This window comes from Mytilus trossulus, chromosome 14, assembly GCF_036588685.1.
Source record: "Mytilus trossulus isolate FHL-02 chromosome 14, PNRI_Mtr1.1.1.hap1, whole genome shotgun sequence".
NCBI lineage: Eukaryota > Metazoa > Mollusca > Bivalvia > Mytilida > Mytilidae > Mytilus > Mytilus trossulus.
The window spans coordinates 11901749-11923694 of NC_086386.1; the positions used below are offsets into that span (position 1 = coordinate 11901749).

The following is a 21946-nucleotide window of genomic DNA, read 5'->3' on the forward strand; positions in this document are numbered from 1 at the left end:
TAATTGACCGCAGTGTTATATCACGAAGATATTATGTGATGTAACAGAATGTAAGAAAATAACTTTTTTATGCACGATAAACCAATTAGCAAGTTTTAAATTTTGACATACGCAAGCTTTGTTCTGTGTTAAATCATTAACCATATGATACAAATTGTGATGTACTAACATATTTACTTTATACAAAGGTACTTTCCAGCTTGAATTAATGATCAGAAGTTCCGTTTACAAAATATCCCAATGTTTACATTTTTACATTGATTGTCATCAACAAGACTTAACACCGTCATGTCAAACTTATCCAAACTATGACAAAATCACTGTACTAAACGCTCCTCGATATGACGACCTTACTACCCGTGAATCAAAGAACTTCATTTAGTGACTTGTTGTATTTAAAAATAATTTGTTGTGTCTTATTTGACATATTTTAAATATACTACTAATAGTCCCTCAACTGAAAGCATTTCAAGATTGTCTTGAATACTTGTCTTGAAGTGCTATTATTACCTTAAGTCTGACAATATACATAAATACAATATAAAATAGAGAATAGAAAATATGTCAAAGAGACAACAACCCGACAAAAGAGCAAACAACATCCAAAGGCCACCAATGGGTCTTCAACGTAGCTGAAAATCCTGTACACGGAGGTGGGCTTCAACTGACCCCCTAAACAAAAATCTGTACTAGTTCAGTGAAAATGAAAGTCATACTTAACTCCAAAACATACACATTCAAGTTAATAGCATATGCTAGTATGAGATTTGAGCACTATTGAAAGTGGAGTATTGAGTGACATCATCAATATATCTGAAAGTGAAGTTGAAGAAATTTATTAAATGCTTTTATCTGTTATGGATCTTTTTCAGTATATTCAAAGAAAAAGAAAACGAAATTGAAATATTGACGAATGCAATAAAAGAAAAAGAAACATTAGCCTGTAAACTACGGGAGGAAAACGATGATTTACACAAAGGATTGCGACACACGCAAGAAGAAATAGAAAAGTTATCACAGTAAGTAAAACAAATATAAAAATTGATAACCTCGTGCCTTTTAAATACATGTATTGGATTAAAGAAATATGTGTAAACTGTGGCGATTAACTCACAACTTGAACAAAAGCTGTAAGCGAACAGTTCACATGCCTTGGTATAGTGGTTAGCGCATCAAACTACTAACACAAAGGTTCATTGTTTGATCCCCGTTCCGAGGCGAAAATTTACTAACCCGTGTTATATCTCTTGTACATAAAAAGTAAAATCACGAAAAAACTGAACTTCGAGGAAAATAAAAAACGGAAAGTCCCTAATCAAATGACAAAATCGAAAGATAAAACACATCAAAAGAATGGACATCAACTGTCAATTTCCTGACTTAGTACATACTTTTATTTTATGTAGAAAATGGTGGATTCAGCTTTGTTTTATCATTTTTTTATGTATAAATGAGGCCGTTTGTTTTCTTGTTTGAATTGTTTTAGATTGTCATTTAGGGACCTTTTATAACTGACTTGGCGGTATGGGCTTTGCTCATTGTTGAAGGCCGTACGCTGACCTATAATAGTTGTTGATTTCTGAGTCATTTGTGTCACTTGTGGAGAGTCGTCTCTTTTGCAATCATACCACATCTACTTTTTTTATATTTTAGGCATCACCATTGACGTTGAAGTAAATTTCAACAAACATATATCTAACATTTTCGAAAAAGCATCCAGACAACTTAATGTCTTAAAAAGACTGGTTAAAACTTGAACAAACTGAGAAAATAACAATTTTTTACTCCTTCATGTCAAGCTTTATGTCCTGTTCATTGGGGCATTTCTGCAACCTCATTTACCAAGATTACAGTAGCACACATGGTGATTAACGTTTGAAATAAAAAGGCATTCGCTTGAAGTATGATATAATAAACATTAATGAAATACGATATTCTTTCAGATATCAAAAAATACCCGAAGCGCCTGCAGTAGGAACCACAAGGTATGGCTCAAAAATCTTTCAGATATCCTGAAGTCAAACTATGGAATGAGTTGCCAAACCACTGTAGGACTGGAACATCTTTTACCTTATTCAAGAGTATAACCAACTCATGGAATGGCAACTCGTACTATTGCAATGCATTGGCTTAGTGTTTATGTTCCGGACCATATGAGTATTTGGACCATACGCGTATGGCCATGACAATATGCGTATACTCATATGGTCCGACCATACGCGTATGATCCGACCGTACGCGTATGGTCGGACCATATGAGTATATACTCGTATGGTTATTAACGGGCCGGACCATATGAGTATTTTGACCATATAGGTATTTTTTCAAATATGCATAACAAACGTTTCAATAACACAAAAAACTTTTTCTAAAAAAAACAATGATGGGTACATGACAATGAATAAATTTAAAGGCTACATTTAAACTAAATATTGATACCAACTTTAATTTTCATCGCTTATTACATTCTTGCATAAAGGCTTATGGCGACATTTACTTCCACACGGTATCATAACTTTTTCGCATTTGCACGTCATGGTTGTGCACGATCCTTTTCGGTTACACCTTTTGTTTGCAAGTGATAATAAAGCCTTCTTTGCAGCTGCGTGCAGTGATGCGGAGGTTTTGGATTATTTCGATGTGTCTGCGGTGTTTATGAAACTCTAGATTTCAAATATCGTAATATAACTACAGTGCACCATATCCACAAAACAAATTAAATAAACAATGTTCCTTGCTAGTGACTTCTTGTGTTTATTGAGAAAATTTTCGAAGTTATCTTTTCAAGTCGACATATTGCTATTTACTCGTAATAACAAATCGGTAATGGACATCGGTATAAAATGTGCTTATTATAGTTTTGACTAGGAAGTATAATTAACTATGTGAAACTTCTTTTTTTTATTAAGATAATCTCTTTATTATAATATGAAAATAAAAATGACCAATCATGATGGCGTCCTCTTAATAAACGTTCATACCATATGAAGATTTAAGAAGTATTCCGGGTAAACTGTAACAGAGTGTTAATTATCCCGACCATACGCGTACGGTCGGACCATATATGAGTAAATAGCCATATGGTCATGAACTTACACGTATGGTCCAAATACTCATATGGTCCGGAAGAGCTATTTTAATGTTTTATATTACATCTTTGAAATGTGTTATTGTTGCTTATCATATTTCTACTATTATGTGCTTTATTTGGTTAGCTTTCATAATTTGTGATTGCTGTGATTGTTGTGCTTAAGTTTTTCTATGTTACTGCTTTAATAATTTTCTTTTAGCTTAGTGCTCATACATGGATATTATATGTAGTATTTAAATTAATTGAGCCTTTTCCTATTTGCATTATTTGTTTTTCTTTTATGCTTTTATATTAGCATTTCATATGGTTTTTTTTATATGCTTTTGTGTAAATAATTTTCGGTTATAACGGCTAAAATGTATTGTTATGTGAAATGGCGACATTAGATAAAGGTTTTGATTAATTTGATTTTATTCTGGAAATATATAATATATATGTACGTTTTTGTTTTCGTAAGCTTTATGTTTGGATCAAGGAGACTTTATCATTTAATCTAGCATGCAGGTGAATTGAAAGTGTTCTTTCCATTAGCAATACAAAATTATGATTATAACCCATTAATAGTCATGAATTAGAGGATGGTCGTATGTTAAATATTCTAGGAGAGTGGTATGCACTAGTTTTAAGTCACTTGCTCGAGCTGAATATTAGTGCAAATGAGTTCAAACTGATGCGACAAAAGAAAATTGACGGCTAGCGAAAATATTTTTATTACATTTTAAAAGGGTCTCCGTAATTGTAATTATGCTTTACAATATCGACCAAATAATAACTCTAAGAACGTTTTTGTCGTGTTAGAATTGTAAATAGCAAGTGCGTTTGAAGGGTGAATTAATTTGCGTTGTATGCATGTGATGGATCCTATTACATGTCAAAGTTATCCATAACGTATTTTTGGCCTTCTTATATATGTGCAATTTCAGAAGCATTAAAAAACCAGATTTAACTACAAAATTTTCTTAGGAATATGACATTTCAGTGATATTGTTTGCCTCAAATTAGTGGAGAATAAAGGTTTTTACCCCTGGAGAAGAATCCCAATTTGAAAAAAAATGTCTTCAAATTATTCCCAAAAAGACAACTGTTTTCCCCAAACAGTGCAGTCTCAGTAGTAATTGTGCATGAATACAAACTGAAAAACACTCATTTAATCAATTTTCTTGCCTAACATTGCTATAAGTGCACATTTGAGGGTCGATATTTATGTATCATCAGTCACAAAATGGAGTCTTATTTTAAAGCAGAGTTTGACTCTTGAAAATTGGTCTGTTAATTGAGGTTTCAGTCAAATTCATGCTTTTTTTTTAAATTTTCTAATTTGATGAAAATGACGCATATAAAAAAGGGTAGAGGGAGTTTTGAAAAAGCCGACAATATCACTGCATTTAATTTCTGAGTTTTTTTAACAACCTTTTCCAACTTTTACAAAAACAACAATGATCTTTGTTTTAAGGATATGACTGTATTAAACAATTAAATTATTAATGAAAGTCAGATGAGACAATCTTAACTTTTCAAATGACATAAAACACTGTGTCTAAACCACACCGGCAGAATTTGATCGGACTCGATGGTATCTAACATCGGGCACAATGACGGAACGTCAATAAACAGAAGAAAGACAGGTTTCTCCTTATTTTCTTATTTTTTTTAATGATATCGAAGAATATATATACATATACAACTATTTTCTATTGTGAGATGCAATATTTTCTACAACCGTTCTATATTAACGGAGAAATAAGTCAAAATGCATGTCAAAATGACGAATTGAGTGAACCTTCCCTCGAAATTGTTTAATTTCTCTTTAAATTGTTCACATTGTACGGAAAGAAAGGTACGGGAAGATAGATACTGACACAGAGATTGCAAAACTAGTCATTATGAGCATCTCAATACTTGTATTTATGTGTATGGAACGAAAGAAATGGGTCATGTCAAATAAAAATACACCGGTTTCGTCCTTGTTGTTTACTACACAACACCCGGTTTCGTCTATATATATCACCCGGTTTTTTATATTTTTTTAAAACCAACAATTTATGAAAAGCAACGTTAACACGGATCTGAACATTGTCTTTCGAAAGAATTTAAATATATATGTATTATAAAGTAAACTTGGCGTGTTTACATTTATTTACATAGGTAATTATAGTACTACACATTTTCCTAATGAAAGTCGTATCCGTCATTTCACTGATCTTTAAACTAATTTTAAATGGAATATAAATACTCAATAGCAAACACTGATATCTAATTATTTTTTTAACATTAACATTATGATATTTTTTTATATAGGTTTTGAGATACATCGCAGTATAAGAAAACCTAATTAACGCTTAAAAACAAAATTTAAAACATCACCTTAAAGTTTGCAGAAGTTAAGATTTATATTACTAAGAAGTGTGTAAAGTTTGATGCAATAATGATAAATCATTTTGAGATATGGCGCGACATGTTAAAAAAAAACACACTCCTGTTTTACTTACAAAGTTCTGTAACTCAAAAAGATTTAATTTGATTTTCACTCAAAGGTTTACAAATCGTTTGAACATTTCAAGAAATAACTTTGTTAAGTTTCATGAAAACTAGATAAGCTGTTCTCCAGTTACGGTGCGACATGTTTACGCTGGACAGAAAGATAGACGGAAAGCTAGACGGACGGACCGAATGACTGATAGATGAAGGAACGGACGGATGGAAGGACGGACGGACAGACGGGTGTATACAATAATACGTCCTGTCAAAAGTGGGACGGGGGTGTAAAAACGCAAAGAAATGAAAAAAAAATTCGTAAGGTCAATAAGTTTTATCAGGATATCGGCCAAGTCGATTTATTTGTATATTGTCTGCCTTATCATTTTCCTATATAACTTTTATATATATTTGAGAAAAATGTATAGAAATCGATAAAAAGAACTTGATATTCGGCATTTATTATAATAAACATAATCCAACTGAAAAAAACTCACATAATCCGATTTCCCGGGTGTCCCTGTTTTCTCATTTCTTACAATATTTTAATTCGGTATACACTTTATAAGATAAGTGGCGAATCTAGATGACGTATAGGTTGCACGCCCGACCCCACCTTTGGTTGCCAAAACTATATTGATTCCTGTATTTAACGATTTTGTAAAGCAAAAAATAATCAAAATATTGTTCGACTCGCTACGCTCGGCGGTATGTAAAAGTTGTTCGAAATACGCCCACTTTGAAATAAACTGAATCCGTCTGTCCGTATATATTGTCAAAATCTTTAATCTCAATATGCTATTAAAAAAGTTCTGAATGCAAAGTAAAATTAAAATATTTGTGTTCTATAAGAGTAGGAATTTGCTCATTATTTATTTGAATCTGAGACTCATATAAATAATAAGCCGCTGTCCGGTGAACGAACTTGTTTTCGAACGACCCACTAAACTCCTTTTGAACGCTGAAGTTGAATAATCAATTATAATGTAATGCGATTATGATTTTTTTTATTTGACCAAACCGGGTTTTGCATTTTGAAATCTATGACGAAACCGGGTTGTATACATTGACGAAACCGGCCAGTTCCATTTTGACATGACCCATTTCTTTCGTTCCATACACAGAGTTACAATTATTGAGATGCTCATAATAACTAAATTTGCAATCTCCGTGTCAATATCTATCTTCCCGTACCTTTCTTTCCGTACAATGTGAACAATTTAAGGAGAAATTAAACAATTTCGAGGCAAGGACTCAATTCGTCATTTTGACGTGCATTTTTACTTATTTCTCCATTAATATAGAACGGTTGTAGAAAATATTGCATATCACAATAGAAAATAGTTGTATGTGTATTTACATTCTTCGATATCATAAAAAAAAAAGAAAATAAGGAGAAACCTAGCTTTCTTCTGTCTATTAATGTTCCGTCATTGTGCCGGATGTTAGATACCATCGAGTCCGAACAAATTTTGCCGGTGTGGTTTAGACGCAGTGTAAAACTTATGCAGAATTATTTGTCATTATAATTACATTTTTTTACAGACGTTTCATATGTCTTCTTGATAAGATTTCACTTTCGAACCTATACCAGATATTTTATGATAGAATCACATACAAAACCACCATAACCTGTTATTTCACAATCGCTTTGTTTCAATAAACCGAATAAAAGCTATGACATGACACTTAATCACGTAGGAATACATATACTTATGTCCTTATTACTTTTCTTGAATTGACTGAACTTTTGTTTGGTAATATGACAGGTTTTTCTATTCATTTTATGTGTATGAGCTTTTGATTTTGCATGTAGATAAAGAACTTGCCGTTCTGTTTTTCCTTTGAGTTGTGCAAATTTGTTACCTTTCCTTTTATATATTTCGATTAATAGTACATTTAATAAGACATTACATTATTTTTCTCATAAGGTGAAATAATAATTAAACAAGAAATATCTTTAAAAAAAATAATTCTGACGCATTTAATATGTTTAATCTTTAACAGTTTTGTTTATCATAGTTAAAAAAATGCATTTAATTTGACGACCAAAGGTTGACAATTCTAACAGTTGATAAAAGCTATTTTCACTAAAGAATTAAAACATGGGTGTCCACTAAATGTACATAAAACTGAAGAATAACATATGGCTGTGAAATAGACATACATAATTTCTGTGTCATTTTGGTCTCTTGTGGACGTTTGTCTTATTGGCAATCATACCACATCTTCTTTTTTATAAACACATAATGTGTTTTAGTTAACAATCTGTTATAAATAACAAACTGATCACCGTTGCTCTCATTATTAACCTTTACTGACATTGTTCATCCTTACTGACATTGTTAATCATCGCTGTCAGTGTTCACCATTACTGTCATTGTTCACCATTACTGTCAGTGTTCACTATTACTGTCATTGTTCACCTTTACGGTCATTGTTCACCATTACTGTCATTGTTCACCTATACTGTCATTGTTCACCATTACTGTCATTGTTAACCATTACTGTCATTGTTCACTATTACTGTCATTGTTTACCTTTACTGTCATTGTTCACCTTTACTGTCATTGTTCACCTATACTGTCATTGTTCACCATTACTGTCATTGTTAACCATTACTGCAATTGTTCACCATTACTGTCAGTGTTCACCATTACTGTCATTGTTTACCTTTACTGTCAGTGTTCACCATTACTGTCATTGTTCACCATTACTGTCATTGTTCACCATTACTGTAATTGTTCACCATTACTGTCAGTGTTCACCATTACTCTAAAATAGAATGACTCAAAATGAATAAAAGGTACATCAAAAAGTAAATGTAACACCTTAACTCAATTCAGATAATTTCTGATTGAGTCTACACTTTTGAATGATCTACTTAAAAATTGTGCAAACAAGCAAAGTGTATTTAACTCGCAAGGCAATGTTTTTAAATTATAAAAATGACAAAACAGGAAAAAGGCTTTCCACTGTATCTTTAAATTTTTTCTAGTTCCTGAAGCGTGTGCAGATTTCAAAGATTCTTGTGCTTGTGTTTTAAGCATGTGACAGAATCTGAAAAAATTTGAATCTACATTAACATGTTGAAAATTTCTACCTTCTATTGCTTCATAAAACTGCACAGAGTAACTATCTGACAAACTCCATCTGGACAACATATCTGGTAACCTATTCTCAATACCGTCTATATGAATAGCTCTTAATTCACATTCATTAATTGCACAAATAAAACATATTTCTCTAAGACAATAGATATAGGAAGATGTGGTGTGAGTGCCAATGAGACAACTCTCCATCCAAATAACAATTTAAAAATTAAACCATTATAGGTTAAAGTACGGCCTTCAACACGGAGCCTTGGCTCACACCGAACAACAAGCTATAAAGGGCCCGAAAATAACTAGTGTAAAACCATTCAAACGGGAAAACTTGTAAAAAACGACTCCTTGATTTCCCTTGATTGATAACTTGAACTGAAACCATATTGTCACACTGAATACATATCTTTCTGCCTCTTTGTCCCCACAATTTCAAACACACAATAACTGACAATAATTCCAAAGCATTTATATGTAAGCTTTGCTGTACAATGAAATCTGGAAACACACAGTGAAAAAAATGTCGATTGAAACTCCTCCACAACCTACCAAACATGCATCTGAAGCCATATACTCGTCTGGTTCTGTACACTCTTGAAGATTTAACAGTGAAACACCATTATATATCTCCAAGAATTCTGACCACCAGAGAAGATCATGCTTCAATTCATCGGAAACCTCTAAAATACATTTCTCATTTTTAAACTCCCTAAGAAAATTTAAAATTCTTGATATAAAAATACGACCTGGTCGAACACAACTAGCAATAAAATTCAGTTTTCCTATTAAGGACTGTACTTCTTTTAAAGATGCTGTGTCTTTGTTTAACCAAAATGAAACTAAGTCAAAAATCTCCAATAATCTATCAGGAGTGACTTCCATAGTCATTTTCTCCGTATCAAACCAGACACCTAAAAAACTCATTCTGTAAGAAGGACTACTAGCTTTCTCTACAGATTCTTCCAAACCACAGCTATCTAAAACCCATTTCAATTTTGTATATGAAATATCTGCTTTTTCACTAATTTCAGCACCAGCAAAATCATCTAAATAATTTATCAAAGATATATCATGCTTTTTGGCTATAAATCTGACAGCATTAGTCACTGACTGACAAATAAAAGCACTAGATTTTAAACCCATAGGTAAAACTCTATCAATAAAAAAATGACCTTTCCAGGTAAAACCAATTAAATTATAATCTTTTGGATCTACTGGAATTTGTCTATACGCTCTGCGCAAGTCCCTTTTAAAAATTTTACAGAATTTCCCTTTTTCTTTAATAATTTCAATAAAATTATCCACATTAGGATAATGTAGTTCTATATGTTTACCTAAATAAACATTTTTATCAATTCCATCATTGACAGATTTGCCCTTCGGAAAACTCAAATCCATGATAACTCTCCTTTCTTCCGAGTTTGCCTTTGGCACAGAATTCAAAGGAGATATTACCAAAAGATCATTAAACGGGTTTGATGCAAAAGGACCTAGTACGGCACCATAGCCTACCTCCTTTTTAATATATTTATCAATCTCTTTGGCAAAATTTCTTGCCCCAGTATGATTTTGGACAATTTTACTGTTTCCAAATTCTTCAAATTTTCTATCAAAACCTAAAGGCCAACCAAATTATAACATATCACAGATTTCTTGATCGTTATAATCAAATAATTCTTGTCTCCAAAACTTAATACATAATTTAGAATAAACTGGAACTTTAAATAAATCAAAATTATATCCTGGAACGCCAATGAAGGAATTGTGCAAATTCAAAAGAAAATTTTGTTCTGGTAAAATAACTTCAAAAACTGCAATACACAATTTACAATGATCTTTCTTATGTAAACATGCGTTTAGTAGTCAGGCTTTTTTATTTGGGCAATTGTCTGAACACTCCGGGTGTGTTTTTTGGATATGTTCTTTTAGCCAACATGAAGCACATATGTGATGCACAGTTCTAGTTATACCTCTAATAACTGTAGTGTGAGTTGAGTTGCTGTGCTCACATTTATTGCGTTGATACTTAACACAAAACCAAATTTGCTCTTTACCATTCTGGTTTTTGGACACTGATCTAAAATTGGCTTGCCTCACTTCTTTTGGCAAACTTTGTCCACTTAACATAACATTTTCCAAAATCTGTGAGTCATCAGACCAAGTTTTTCTACCTAATTCAATTAATCTTAACCAAGCGGCGTAAAATTCTAAAACCGATGCCCAGTTATAAATGGAGCTAAAGTATGCGATTTTCTGTAATAATTTTAAACGTCCTTCTTTTTCCAATTTATTTTTGCAGAAATTATTTATAATTTCAAGTTCACCTGCAACAAGCATTTTAAAATTCAATTGCTTAAACTCCAAATCTTTACTCACATACTCATATTGTAAAAAAATATGTGGAAAAGACTGTGGATTTATAACTTTATCTGCAGATTTTATTTTAAGTCCTGACTTTAACTTTTTACTCTTTTTCCTTGATGATAATTTCGCTGACAATTCATAATCAGATGAATCCTCAGAGCTGGAATTTGAACTTGTTTCAGATTCAGACTCGGTTCTTCTGTTCCCTCTCAATACAGATTCAGGCAACTGTACTACCTTCTGAGATTTAGAATCCAAATGTTTTTTCTTATGTTAAGTAGTTTTAGAAATAGAACCCTTAGCTAAATTCATTTTTTTAATTGCTGCAATAACTCTTGTTCATTTGTTACTTTTTCGCTTTTAAATTTCACGTTTTTCTCTTTTGAAGTTTCAGCGAGCTCGGACTTTCCACTAAATTTAGTGTCAAAATCCAAACCTAACCTCTTCAATTCATCATTAACCTCTTTATTTTATTTATCATTAGCTCTTAAATTTGTTAAAGTGATCTCACACTTTGATTTCTTTGATTTCTTTTTGGGCTTTTCTTCTGATTTTGATAGCCCATCCACTTCCGCCTCTAGTTCTTTGATACGTTGGTTGAGCTGCTCCCTCTTGAGTCTTTGTTTCTTTTCTTCTAATAGCTTAACTCTTAATTCCAGCTCTTCATCGGACTCCCGAGGTTTCAACTCTTCACACTCTTTGCTATTTTTCTTGAGGGGCGTGGTGAATATCAATGCTGCGGCCTCATTTATCTTATTATTCTCATCATCTGACATAAGATCAAGCATGTCATCTTCCTCTGCATGCAGTTCTAATTCATCCCGATCTGAGTTATTATCAGCCATTTTCTGAAATACATTCTCATATGCCATGTCATCTATACCAGACGTTCCAAAATTATTAAATTTTTTATAGTCTATTATCGCGACTTTTCTCTTAGGACGATTAATAACTAACGAAAATATTAAATACAAGTAACAAAAGCTGTACAAATCTCAACGACGACGACAAGCGTTGATAAAAATTGAACAAACGACGAAATGCTCAAGTTGAATAAATACTATATATAATTCGCTACATAAACGATGATTCTTTCTGAAGAAATGAACATACGACGAAAAGCTCAAATCAAATCAAGAATAACTTTTGAAAAAAGAACAAACGACGAAACACAATGTTCTTTAACAAATTGGCTACGCTGATAGAAGTTTCAACGACAAACTAAGACATATTTAAACATAAAAATTCTAAATTATTAAAATGTTGACTACCTGTTTTCTGGTGTTTCTGAAAAGTGAAAATCAAAAGTGAGTTCTACTTTTAAAATGAATTTTTTATCCAATATAAATTACTGTACTGCGTGACCAATAAAAACGAGTTTAATTTAATTTAGAAAGCAGAGCAACTAAACCTTGACCAGATATGTGCTCACTGTTAAATGAAGTGAGACCAATTGTCCATTTACCAGTTCACTAAATTGTTTTTCTGATTCTTCATTAATTAATCATTTTTAATCAAAAATTTACAATACATAATGTGTTTTAGTTAACAATCTGTTAAAAATAACAAACTGATCACCGTTGCTCTCATCATTAACCTTTACTGACATTGTTCATCATTACTGACATTGTTAATCATCGCTGTCAGTGTTCACCATTACTGTCATTGTTCACCATTACTGTCAGTGTTCACTATTACTGTCATTGTTCACCTTTACGGTCATTGTTCACCATTACTGTCATTGTTCACCTATACTGTCATTGTTCACCATTACTGTCATTGTTAACCATTACTGTCATTGTTCACCATTACTGTCAGTGTTCACCATTACTGTCATTGTTCACCATTACTGTCATTGTTCACCATTACTGTCATTGTTAAACATTACTGTCATTGTTCACCATTACTGTCATTGTTCACCATTACTGTCAGTGTTCACCATTACTGTCATTGTTCACCATTACTGTCAGTGTTCACCATTACTGTCATTGTTCACCATTACTGTCAGTGTTCACCATTACTGTCATTGTTTACCATTACTGTCATTGTTCACCATTACTGTCATTGTTCACCATTACTGTCATTGTTCACTATTACTGTCATTGTTTACCTTTACTGTCATTGTTCACCATTACTGTCATTGTTCACCTATACTGTCATTGTTCACCATTACTGTCAGTTTTCACTATTACTGTCATTGTTAACTTTACTGTCATTGTTCACCATTACTGTCATTGTTCACCTATACTGTCATTGTTTACCTTTACTGTCATTGTTTACCTTTACTGTCATTGTTCACCATTACTGTCATTGTTAACCATTAATGTCATTGTTCACTATTACTGTCATTGTTTACCTTTACTGTCATTGTTCACCTTTACTGTCATTGTTCACCTTTACTGTCACTGTTCACCATTACTGTCAATGTTCACCATTACTGTCATTGTTCACCCTTACTGTCATTGTTCACCATTACTGTCCTTGTTTACCTTTACTGTCATTGTTCACCTTTACTGTCATTGTTCACCATTACTGTCATTGTTCACCATTTCTGTCATTGTTCACCTTTACTGTCATTGTTCACTATTACTGTCATTGTTCACCATTACTGTCATTGTTCACTATTACTGTCATTGTTCACCATTACTGTCATTGTTTACCTTTACTGTCATTGTTCACCATTACTGTCATTGTTTACCTTTACTGTCATTGTTCACCTATACTGTCATTGTTCACCTTTACTGTCATTGTTCACCTATACTGTCATTTTTCACCATTACTGTCATTGTTTACCTTTTCTGTCATTGTTCACCTTTACTGTCATTGTTCACCTTTACTGCCATTGTTCACCTTTACTGTCATTGTTTACATTTACTGTCATTGTTCACCTTTACTGTCATTGTTCACCTATACTGTCATTGTTCACCATTACTGTCATTGTTCACCTTTACTGTCATTGTTTACCATTACTGTCATTGATTACCTTTACTGTCATTGTTCACCTTTACTGTCATTGTTCACCTATACTGTCATTTTTCACCATTACTGTCATTGTTTACCTTTTCTGTCATTGTTCACCTTTACTGTCATTGTTCACCTTTACTGCCATTGTTCACCTTTACTGTCATTGTTTACATTTACTGTCATTGTTCACCTTTACTGTCAATGTTCACCATTACTGTCATTGTTCACTATTACTGTCAGTGTTCACCATTACTGTCATTGTTAACCATTACTGTCATTGTTCACCTTTACTGTCACTGTTCACCCTTACTGTCATTGTTCACCCTTACTGTCATTGTTTACCTTTACTGTCATTGTTTACCTTTACTGTCATTGTTTACCTTTACTGTCATTGTTCACCTTTACTGTCATTGTTCACCATTACTGTCATTGTTCACCTTTACTGTCATTGTTCACCATTACTGTCATTGTTCACCATTACTGTCATTGTTCACCATTGATGTCATTGTTCACCTTTACTGTCATTGTTCACCATTACTGTCATTGTTAACCTTCACTACTGTTCACCATTACGATCAGTGTTCACCTTTACTGTCATTGTTCACATTCACTGCTGTTCACTATTACTGTCATTGTTCAGCATTACTGTCAATGTTCACCATTACTGTCATTGTTTACCATTACTGTTATTGGTCACATTCACTGTCAGCGTTCACCATTACTTTCATTGCTCATCATTACTGGTATTGTTCAACATTACTGTCATTGTTTACAGTACTGTTAGCGTTGACCATTACTGTCATTGTTTATCATTTCTTTCAGTGTTCACTGTTAACACATGATTAATGTCATTGTTTACATTCAATGTCAGCGTTCACCATTACTATCATTGGACACCATTACTGTCAGTGTTCACCATTAATGTCATTGTTTACATTTATTGTCAGTGTTTACCATTTCTGTCAGTGTTTACCATTACTGTCACACCATTACTGTCATTATTCCCTTTTACTGTCATTGTTTACCTTTAGTGTCAATATTCACCATTACTGTCATTGTTCACTTTCACTATCATTGTTCACATTCACTGGCAGTGTTCACCATTACTTTTATTGTTCTTTTTCACTCACAGTGTTCACCATTACTTTCATTGTTGATCAGTACCTAAATTTCTGGAACATAATATAGCATAACTCAATTGATAAACATCGTTAATAAAACATAACAAAGATGGTATGTTGTATAATATCAAGTGAATAGCAGGCAAAATTAATTAGAAAAATTGTCTAACAACAGGAAAATCGTCCGAGTCCATGGGGTTAATGAAAAAAAATCAGTAAAATTAAAATATCAACGATCTTTGACTAACAACAAGCTTCAGCTTAAAAATCAGAATTTCAGTATGCGATATTTCATTGTATGTTTAATCTTATGCTAAATGTAATCTTACTAAACTTGTGCTGTTGTTTATTTGATAGACAGTACAGGGAATCGTCGATGGCAAGTTCTACATACTATGTCTGTGCTGCTATAGATATAGGTACTACATATTCAGGTTATGCCTTTAGTTCTAAGGATGATTATTCAAGGGAGCCAACTAATATAAACACAAGTTACTGGCCTGGAAGTAAACTACATTCATTAAAAGCACCTACTGCTATTTTACTAGATTCGCATCAGAAATTTGTAGCGTTTGGATATGAGGCTGAGAATATGTACTCCGAATTAGTTGCTGAAGAGGAGCATGAAGATTATTATTATTTTCATAGCTTTAAGATGCTTCTCCATGAGAGGGTGAGTATCAAGTGCAGAGAACATTTAGGTTACAACCATGACATTTTAAACTACATGCACATCAGATAATCAGTCATTTTTTTGGCATTTATTTATTCCTATGTTCCACGATGGAGTGTAACAAACCTTAGCATCTGTTGTCCCTTTTATTTTGTTGCACAAACTTACACAAATATTAATTCGCATCACCTTCAAAAAACTTTACGGAAATAATCTGTGTAACCACTGTTTTAATGGTTTTACCTTCTTGTCTGAGCGATGTTTAAAATAAGATAAGAAAACTTATTTTGATTCGGCATAAGTACAAATAAGCAACACAAGCTCTAAGGCGCAATTGACCGAATATAAAATGTTTTTATCTATAATACCAAAGCATGACCTTTCCTATTTCATTTTCTTCTAATATTATCTACCTCGAAAAACAGACACATTTTTCTAATCAATATCTATTAGGCTAGAGGTCGGTCATTTACAAGCGTATCAACCGTATCGTAAACGTTGACGTCTCCTCATCTGCAGATAAATAAAAAAAATGGTATGTGATACCGAGCTTATAAATAAGACCAAGCTTCATTTAAAAAAAACTTATTGGAATCTCTTCGAAACAATCAAACATACACTTTCAATATTAGTGATAGTGGTGATTTGTGAAAAAAAATTTAAGAGGTTATATCAACTACGTTAACATGCCCTTAAAAAGGAGCCAATGTAGGGCAGGTACACGATATTCGTACACAATCCTTTAATGATCTAGTTTAAAAGATATTTCGAGATCTGATATGAATATACACAAAAAATTCAAATGTACTACTTTTACTTGTATAATGGGACTTTGAATATTGTTAAATATTGTTCATTTACGATTTGATCAAAAAAGGTAATAAAAAAAAAGTACTGAGTATCACTCTTTTTGTCAATTAACAATTGTGTTCTTCGTGAGCACAAGTTCAAACACAAACAAACGATTTTACTATATTCACTCCTATCATACATGTAAACTGTCCGGAATATCTTTAAAAATCGGGTTACAAATTCCACAAAACTCGATATTTCCTAATTATTTTGTAAATTTCTGCATTAGAAGTTAATCAGTCGCCCATTTGTATTATTGAAAGTACATAAAATTTAAGCTCGGGATCATATACTGTTTTAATGGTTTTACCTTCTTGTCTGAGCGATGTTTAAAATAAGATACGAAAACTTTATTTTGATTCGGCATAAGTACAAATAAGCAACACAAGCTCTAAGGTGCATTTGACCGAATATAAAATGTTTTTATCTATAATACCAAAGCATGACCTTTCCTATTTCATTTTCTTCTAATATTATCTACCTCGAAAAACAGACAATTTTTTTTAATCAATATCTATTAGGCTAGAGGTCGGTCATTTACAAGCGTATCAACCGTATCGTAAACGTTGACGTATCCTCATCTGCAGATATATCAAAAAATGGTATGTGATCCCGAGCTTATAAATAAGACCAAGCTTCATTTAAAAAAACCTAATTGGAATCTCTTCGAAACAATCAAACATACACTTTCAATATTAGTGATAGTGGTGTTTTGTGAACAAAATTTAAGGGGTTATATCAACTACGTTAACATGCCCTTAAAAGGCGCCAATGTAGGGCAGGTACACGATTTTCGTACACAATCCTTGAATGATCTAGGTTAAAAGATATTTCGAGATCTTTTATGAATATACACAAAATATTCAAATGTACTACTTTTACATGTATAAAGGGACTTTGAATATTGTTAAATATTGTTCATTTACGATTTGATCAAAAAAGGTAATAGAAATAAAGTACTGATGAGTATCACTCTTTTTGTCAATTAACAATTGTGTTCTACGTGAGCACAAGTTCAAACACAAACAAACGATTTTACTATATTCACTCCTATCATACATGTAAACTCTCCGGAATATCTTTAAAAATCGGGTTACAAATTCCACAAAACTCGATATTTCCTAATTATTTTGTAAATTTCTGCATTAGAAGTTAATCATTCGCCCATCTGCATTATTGAAAGTACATAAAATTTAAGCTCGGGATCATATACTGTTTTTTTTTATATATCTGCAGACGCGGATATGTCAACGTATATGATACGGTTGATACGTCTTTAAATGACCGACCTCTAATGAAGTCAACTCATGGACTTATTAGTAATTCGTTAGTTTTACAGAAAGATAAAAAAAAATATTCACAAAATAGGAATACAGTAATAAATATGTTCAATACTTATACATGTTATATATTACATCTTCTATCTTATTATTTGGCACTATCTCCTAGTGAGCAGATTAATATATCATGATAAATAGATCCTTATGTGTATGTTATAAGTATGCGCATAGGGATGCATTCATTTGTAAAACCAATTTTTAAATATTTTTGCAGAGAATTACAAGAGACATCAAGATCAAAGATTTGTGCGGTAAAGAAATGGAAGCTTTGAATGTGTTTCAGTGTATAATTCAGTTCCTGAAGGATAAAGTATTTAAACATATATCAGATAAAATAAAAGGCATTCAGGAGAATGATATTCGCTATGTCTTAACAGTACCTGCCATATGGGAAGACTCTGCGAAGCAATTTATGAGAGAAGCTGCCACTAAGGTTTGTTTAAGTTTTTTTTTCACATTCAGGCTTCAAAACTTTTTTGATTGTTCCTGAAAAAAGTTTCATAAGTTTAATCGTTCAGATCACTCTCCTATGCTCATGTAAGTGTACAACCACCTAATCCTAGTACGTAAAATCCTGTTGCATACGAAAAATATTTCCTTGAATTTTACAGTTGTAGGAAAAAAATCCTACATTTCAATGCAATAAGAAATTTCTGGGTCATAAACATATAAATTGGGTGTTTCTAAGCTCTATTACTATTTTATTAAGTATTTCTAAAGAATACTTTTGTATAATAAAAAGTTATTGACACAACTTATCTTGAATATATATAGTTTTCACTTCTCAAAATAGGAATACAGTAATAAGTATGTCCAATACTTATACATGTTATATATTACATCTTCTATCTTATTATTTGGCACTATCTCCTAGTGAGCAGATTAATATATCATGATAAATAGATCCTTATGTGTATGTTATAAGTATGCGCATCAAATCAAAGTCCTTTATTCTTTATTTTATCTTCAAACTTGGAGTTTGAGTGAAAATTGTCAAGTCTCCTAAAAAAAATCTAAATATTTACGAGTTGTTACCTCCCCTTATATCACCAGTCAAATATAAAAACCCAGCAAAATGCGTAAAAAGGAGTTTACTTTACAAAAATTAGAAAGAAAAAAAAAACGAAACTCGATTTACAGCTATTATATACTTATATAAAGAAGAGATACTTCCCTATTTTTCAGAGAAGGACTTAATGTAATAATTAAAAGACAAAATACTAGTAGGAAAAAAAACCCAGTCAGAAATGAGGATAAGGGCACCTCCATATACAACTAAAAACCTAGCTATATTGATATAAATTAGATCTGGCTGATGAAATATACTTAGTAATATTTATAATTGTATATGGGATCAAACCTAACTTTAGTTAGTTTTAAACACTTCTGATAATATTTAATGCAATAAAACATATTTTATACAATTTGTAAAATCTTTCTGATAGAATAATAGTACTGGTCATTTATATTTTATGTTCTATAAAGTGGGACCAAGAGTCACAATAACTTTCTTCAAAGTAAGAGAGCCTTTTAACTGAAGCCTATGCAACTGTTTCTTAGTTGAACAGTAAAATATTGCCTAGAAAATATCCTACAGAAAAAGGGATAAGTTTTATACCAAAAATATTGACAGCAAATTCTGTAAAAAAATAATGTTTAAAATTATAAGTTAAAGTGACACAATTTTGAGTTTCAAAATCATTATTATTGTAGAATTAAACTATTAGATTAGCTTGAATAGTAGCCATTTGTCTTATTTCTCATTATATACATGATATAGATTATGAAAGTAAACTTTTTGAAGAAAAAAATGGGGCTAAGCTTCTCTTCAGGTTGCTGTATCAGCTGCTGTATTATATATATATATTTTACCTGAATAATTTGATATTAATCTCAGAAATGAAATTGGTGGGACAAATCTTGGGCATTTTACTTTTTTTTTTAAATATTGTTACATGATGATTAAGGATGTACTTACATGAGGTTAGGTAAAAATTAAGAAATTAAGAAATTAGAATTGAAACTATTAGCTGGTAGAGCATCAATTTAGGATAAAGATTCGCTAAAAATATTGAAAGGTCATGGACCTTCTTTTCGAGATATTTGAGATTTAAAATATGGCGGGAAACGGCTCACTTGGATTTTTATCTTATATTTGCATTGGTCTCATTGGGTCTCAAAACAAAAGAAAGAAAATCAAGAATCTTATAAAATTTGGGTAAATAATCTTTCATGAGCTATTAAGACTGATATGAAAAAATAAATGGGTGTTATGGGGCAAAATATTTAACATTGAATTGTATGGAAAAACACAAAGGAGTCCGAATATTTGACACAAATTTCAAAACCTCAACCAAGTACATCCTTAAATTTGACAAGAATTTGCTAAATAAATTCAACTTTGTGAGAACACATCTTTTCACTTAATAAGCTAGTTGTTGCTCTTTTCATTGTAGCTTACTTAGAAAAGAGATAATAATATGTATAAGCAAGATTTTAACTTATAAAAATATAAATATAATTAACTGACCTTCATTTCCTTTTTTAGTATGTTTTTTCCTCCAGAAATTTTCTTTGTAATGCACTTTCTATTGCTATTTTTTGTGCCTTGTCCATCCATAGGCTAACAAAATATGTCTGATTTGTCAGAATTTCCCGAGACGTAAAGTTTCAAACGCAAAGAAGTTTGTTGTTTCACTTTTCCAATGTGTTAACTTTTACTATGTACATGACACTGACACATATTTTGTTTTAAACGTTACATGACGAATGTTGAAAAAAGAAAAGTTAAACAAAATCACCGTCAATTTGTGTAGGGGATCAAAAGGGTTTTTTAGTGACTTTAAAATACAGGCGTCGTATGGAATTTTGAAAAACCACAACTTTTAATCAAAATTTCATTCATATCTTTAATAAAATCAGTATTTTAGAGTTCTTTTGAAACAGGTACAATGAAAAGAAGCTTAACTTCATTATTTTGAAGTAGAAACGCAGCTAAAACCAGATACAAATTGACATGGCTGGTGGTCACTTAAATTGATGTATAATAGTTAAAAATGATGGCTTCAAAATTGTGTAGAAATTTGAAATAGGTTTTTTTTTTTAAACGGACAGGGAATAGCATTAACAAGCTATTTTTATAATGTGTGCATGTCGTAAAGAAATTATATTGGTCGAAAAACATACATATTTTAAAATTTAATTATAATTGAACATGACATGTTGAAGAAAATACTTTAAACGTCAAATATATAATTTAAAGTAAACGTTTTAACCCTTGATGTTAATGCTTCGTCACTCAATAGGAACCAAAGCATTTCACACTATTCATTACAATAGTTCATGTTAATGTTTAATTTTTTAAAATTAAAAAAAAAAATGTTTCTCATTAAATTGTTTTTTTCTTCTTTTTCACCTTTTTTATATTCATATATTTATTACAGAGCATGCCAGTATTTATATTTATGTATTGTTCAATAAGTATATTGTTTTTGTAAAGGAGACAGATTTGTAAAAAAAAATTGCTTGTTTCTGAATCCTGAATATTATTTCCTTTGTATAATCTTGTATCATGATGAATTATCTGAATACATATTGTTTAAACTAACGTCAATCTTTTAGCCGATTGATTTTGCCGACTTTTTGACGTTACGGGCTACTGTAGCGCCACCTAATTAATGCTCCCTGCTAGTGTTGCTGATGGAGCTTGACGACAACGAACGTTTACAAGAACTTGCTTTTCAACTGCTCAGGTATGCAATAAAGGTAGGGGTTTGATTAAGGGTATGCGATTGCGATAAAGGATGCGCATCAAAGTTGCGCGATATGGATTAAACAGCAGGCTATTTATCAATTATCGAAAACTACTGTATTTACCACTAAACATATGATAAAACTATTTAACTAATTTAAGGGCAAACGATACAGTTTTGATCCCGTATTTACAGTTTGATGAAAATTTT

The 21946-nt window shown here is 31.8% G+C and overlaps 1 protein-coding gene across 1 annotated transcript in view; it reads left to right on the forward strand.

The window, feature by feature from the left end:
- Window positions 1-948: 948 nt before the first annotated feature.
- The window catches only part of LOC134697481 (heat shock 70 kDa protein 12A-like), a 73377-nt gene continuing 52379 nt past the window's right edge, over window positions 949-21946 (forward strand). The window contains exons 1-4 of the mRNA XM_063559760.1: window positions 949-1019; window positions 1944-1985; window positions 15477-15792; window positions 18199-18417. Of these exons, the coding sequence (XP_063415830.1) occupies window positions 15496-15792; window positions 18199-18417 (516 nt within the window). The 5' untranslated portion in view covers window positions 949-1019; window positions 1944-1985; window positions 15477-15495. The remainder of the gene's footprint in view (window positions 1020-1943; window positions 1986-15476; window positions 15793-18198; window positions 18418-21946) is intronic.